Source organism: Etheostoma spectabile, chromosome 7 (assembly GCF_008692095.1).
Source record: "Etheostoma spectabile isolate EspeVRDwgs_2016 chromosome 7, UIUC_Espe_1.0, whole genome shotgun sequence".
NCBI lineage: Eukaryota > Metazoa > Chordata > Actinopteri > Perciformes > Percidae > Etheostoma > Etheostoma spectabile.
In genome coordinates, this window is record NC_045739.1 from 8,481,039 (window position 1) to 8,484,797 (window position 3,759).

At 42.4% G+C, this 3,759-nt stretch overlaps 1 protein-coding gene across 1 annotated transcript in view; it reads right to left on the reverse strand.

The window, feature by feature from the left end:
- Positions 1 to 408: 408 nt before the first annotated feature.
- Positions 409 to 3,759, reverse strand: part of atp6ap1lb (ATPase H+ transporting accessory protein 1 like b) — an 11,507-nt gene continuing 8,156 nt past the window's right edge. Inside the window, exons 4-7 of the mRNA XM_032521697.1 lie at positions 2,306 to 2,544; positions 1,887 to 1,937; positions 1,498 to 1,741; positions 409 to 1,139 (exon numbers count right to left, since the gene is read on the reverse strand). Of these exons, the coding sequence (XP_032377588.1) occupies positions 903 to 1,139; positions 1,498 to 1,741; positions 1,887 to 1,937; positions 2,306 to 2,544 (771 nt within the window). The 3' untranslated portion in view covers positions 409 to 902. The remainder of the gene's footprint in view (positions 1,140 to 1,497; positions 1,742 to 1,886; positions 1,938 to 2,305; positions 2,545 to 3,759) is intronic.

Consider the following 3,759-nt stretch of genomic DNA (forward strand, 5'->3'; position numbering starts at 1 on the left):
CCCAACCCCTTTGTCTGGCTGGTCTGTAAAAGGTCGTTTCACAGTTGGCCAAGCAGCAGTCTTGTTCAGGGTCTGAGAGAATCCAGAGGCTCTGAAGGGCCAGTAATGGCGGTCCATTCACTCCAGCCAGATGCTAGACCAGTGGTTCCTGATATTTCACTTCACTTACACTCAAAAGCTTTTTAAGCTCCTTCTACTTTGTGCCACATTTGACTGTTTTAAGCTGCAACTCATGCATACTAACAATCCTTAGTATTAGGAAACACTGTGCTAGCCAAGATAGACCAGCCTTTAATGGCATGCAGCTAATTCGGCTATTTCAGCTATAAAACTGGCTGTTTGAAGTATATATTTCTTGCAGCGGTATTAGACAAAGTACACTGTAATGAAAGCTAGAAAGACAATGTGATTGATGGTAGCTTGTAATATGACACTTGTGAGCCATGTAATACATATATATAATCAGGAACATCTGATGTTAGCTGTATTAGCTACAGTTGCTAGCCTTTTGTGGTTTTAATGGCTGACTGGGGTAAAGGCCTGTATATGCTGTTGTCCTTCAGGGCCCCGGGACTGTCCCTGGCCTTTGACATCAGGCTCATGAACCATCTCTCAGGGAGAAGCTTGAACATCCAAAAGGCCTTATTCAAAATCTGGATGCCAAGATGCAGGTCAATGAGAAAAGAAGACTAAGTATCCAACCACGGTCTGCATTTACTTAAAGTAGTTAAGACATACAAGGTTTTTCATATGAACAGGCAAAGTTGTCATTTTGTTGAACAAATATTCTGTGGAGGATACTTTTTCACTCTTGTATTCACTTGCACTCCCCTCGGCCTCGTTTTTTAGCAGCTTTCTCTCTCCCTCTCTCCCCCTGTCGTTCTCCAGCACTTCTTTTTCCTTCACAGGCTGTTTTTGTCTGGCAACTCAGCTTCTGGACTACGGGGAAAGTAGACGGTGGCTTTGTGCTCCTCATAACGGTCAATGTGCTTCAGGTGTACCACCATGTGCAGGGCATAGGCTAAGACGAGGAGCAGGATCAAAGATGTCACCAAGCCCATCAGGATGGCTGGTGTTAGGAAAGTGGCACAGTCACTGGCTGACGCAAATTTGTCTGACTGCACATTGAAGGCCTGGATCTGGAAGAGCATGAGAGAAGGCGGAAAGATGAGATTAGGCTAAACTAAAGCAGGATAGTGGCTCTTAATGGGCTTACCAGGCACAGAGACACTGGGCAGATGGACAGGTTGAGACAGCCTAGCAGATGGCTAAACAGACAGTGGACAGACAGATTGACAAACTGCCAAACAGACGGTAAACAGACTGGCTGACTGACTGACAGCCAAACAGGCGGAACACAAAAGGAAACAGCTGGCAAACATAGAGTACATACATGCACACACGTTGGAAACAGGGGGGAAAGACTAAGACAGTGAATGTGCAATCATTATTAGAAGAGTTCACAAGAAAGGCTGCACCCCTTGTGAGACAGTGTACCTGGAAATCAGTGAAAGTGATGTGCCAGTTAGCAGATGTGTCAGTGTGGGAGCTGGGCACTAGCAGGGTGTCATATTTGTGAAGGCTGCTGACGTGCTGGCAATGGTAGGATGAAGTGGCCGGAGCGTAGACCTCACTGGCGTTGAACGTGGCCTCCTGGGTCCAGTTGTAGTGGATGTGAACACTGTCTAGTGTGAACCAGTTTTGACCAGCTGCCTCATAAAAAGTGTTTGACATCTGAAGCCTGGCAGAAGAGATAATGCAGTTAGTTACATGCACGGTCTATACATATGAAAAGTTGTAGATAAAAAATATTATTATTATATTATATATATATTTTTTAATGTTGGTCAGTGAAGATATTTGGTAGTAAGCATGTATTATTTTACCTGATTACTAGACCTCGCAAGTCCTCCACATCACCAAACCTTAATGATAGCCTGTAGTAAAACAAAGCCACAAGTATTAATACATTTGATTTTATACAAAACAGTAACAGTAATTTAGAGCAGTTGTAAACTGACCACAGCAGTTATTATAATATATATACAAATTAAAGTTATAACTGTCTTCTCACAACAGTACTTTCACACATTTCCTTAGATAATTAAATGCCTAGTTCCGTGTTTAATAGTAAGTAATATCATATCTATGCTGATGCCTTTGCTTTATATGCAGATAAGTGGGCTTTTGTTATATTTAACTAGCACACCATATAGTGTCCATCCTGTCTTGTAAGTAGTGCAACAATTCATTTAAAACCAAAACGAATTCCTCAAACATAACTCTATCCACAGTGTTTCCTTACGTAGCTTTCTCCTTAGTGCAGATGGAGCCTTTAGTGTCCACCGGTGAGTTGGTGTTGAAGACCCTCTCAGTTAGGTCAATAAAGGTATGGTTCCTGTAGCGGATTGCCAGGCGCTTTGCCTTGAACAGAATGCAGGTCTTCCCATTGTAAGACACACTCAGTGGGCCATAAGGCCCGATCAGAGACTGGAGCAGCTTCCTCTTACTGTGATACATCCCTGGCTGATGCCAGTTAAAAGGCTGTAAACATATGAAGAGATGAATTTAGCTCAGTAGAAATAAAGAAACCGAGGGCAGCAGCAGTTTTGCATTATTTGACTGTCCTCTAGAGGGCGATCAGATTTGTAGTCAAAGACATACTCAAGCTGTGCCCCATTTCAGGGGCTCGATTTGGCCCACAAAAGGTGCAAGCCCTAAAGGTTTTGCTGTTTCTGCTCATGCTTGAGTAAAACTTTCTAGCACCACAAAGACCAAAACATGTGTGCAGTTTTACCCTGCTGTTGAATCAATAATGTCTAAGTTTATTACCAGGAAGTTGATCTAAAATGGCCAAAGAAATTGTAAAGACCAGTTGTAAACAGACTCGATTGGCACTCTACTAGGAATTAATGCTAGAAATGCAGACTTTGGACGATCCAGCCAGTGAACAGGGATACAGCATAGAGTATATGCATTCAAGTTACCACAATCCCCAATATATATAGTATGTAGATTAGTCCTCTTCTACAACATGTCAGCGTGATCTGTGTACATCACCGCCTAGCAGCTCTTGATTTATTTTACACAAACTGATCAAAAACAAGCATGCGTGGTACCTACTGCACCATTCTTTTATGCAGGTACAATGTTAAGGTGCAAATTAAGCTTCTGGCCATAAAATGTTCGGTGTTCCAACCACCACTGAATCTCAAAGGAGAATGGAGCAATGTCGTCTTCTCCATAGAAAACTTGCATAATCGCGTGGTAGCTGTTAGTCTGCATTTCTGCACTGTGCAGATAGAAACTGCCCCCTCTAGCTTTTTAAGCTCTTTGCTCAAAAGCCACATCTCATTGGAGGGCATTTAGGCTAATCCAGCACTATTTTAACAAGACATGTAAAGAGGCATACACAGTGGCTATGAAGGGATTAGTTGTTTGTTTGTATGTAAAATATTTGAAAAATAATTGAAAGGTTAGTTATCGTTACTGAGTAAACTTCCAAAACATTCAAAAGCTATCATACTGAATACAGTACAGAACAGAGACTTTACTGCAATAAATCAATTCATCTGTATAGGGCCTGGGTGCATCAGCTGACATAGCATATTCACTGTGTTTTCAGTCAGAGTGATCATATGTGTGTGGGTGGTGAGGATGTTTTTCCTCTGGTGAATGTGAGACCAACAATGTTCCCACATCCAAGGTCAAGCAGTGTGGCTGTGTGTGTGTGTGTGTGTGTGTGTGTGTGTGTGTGTG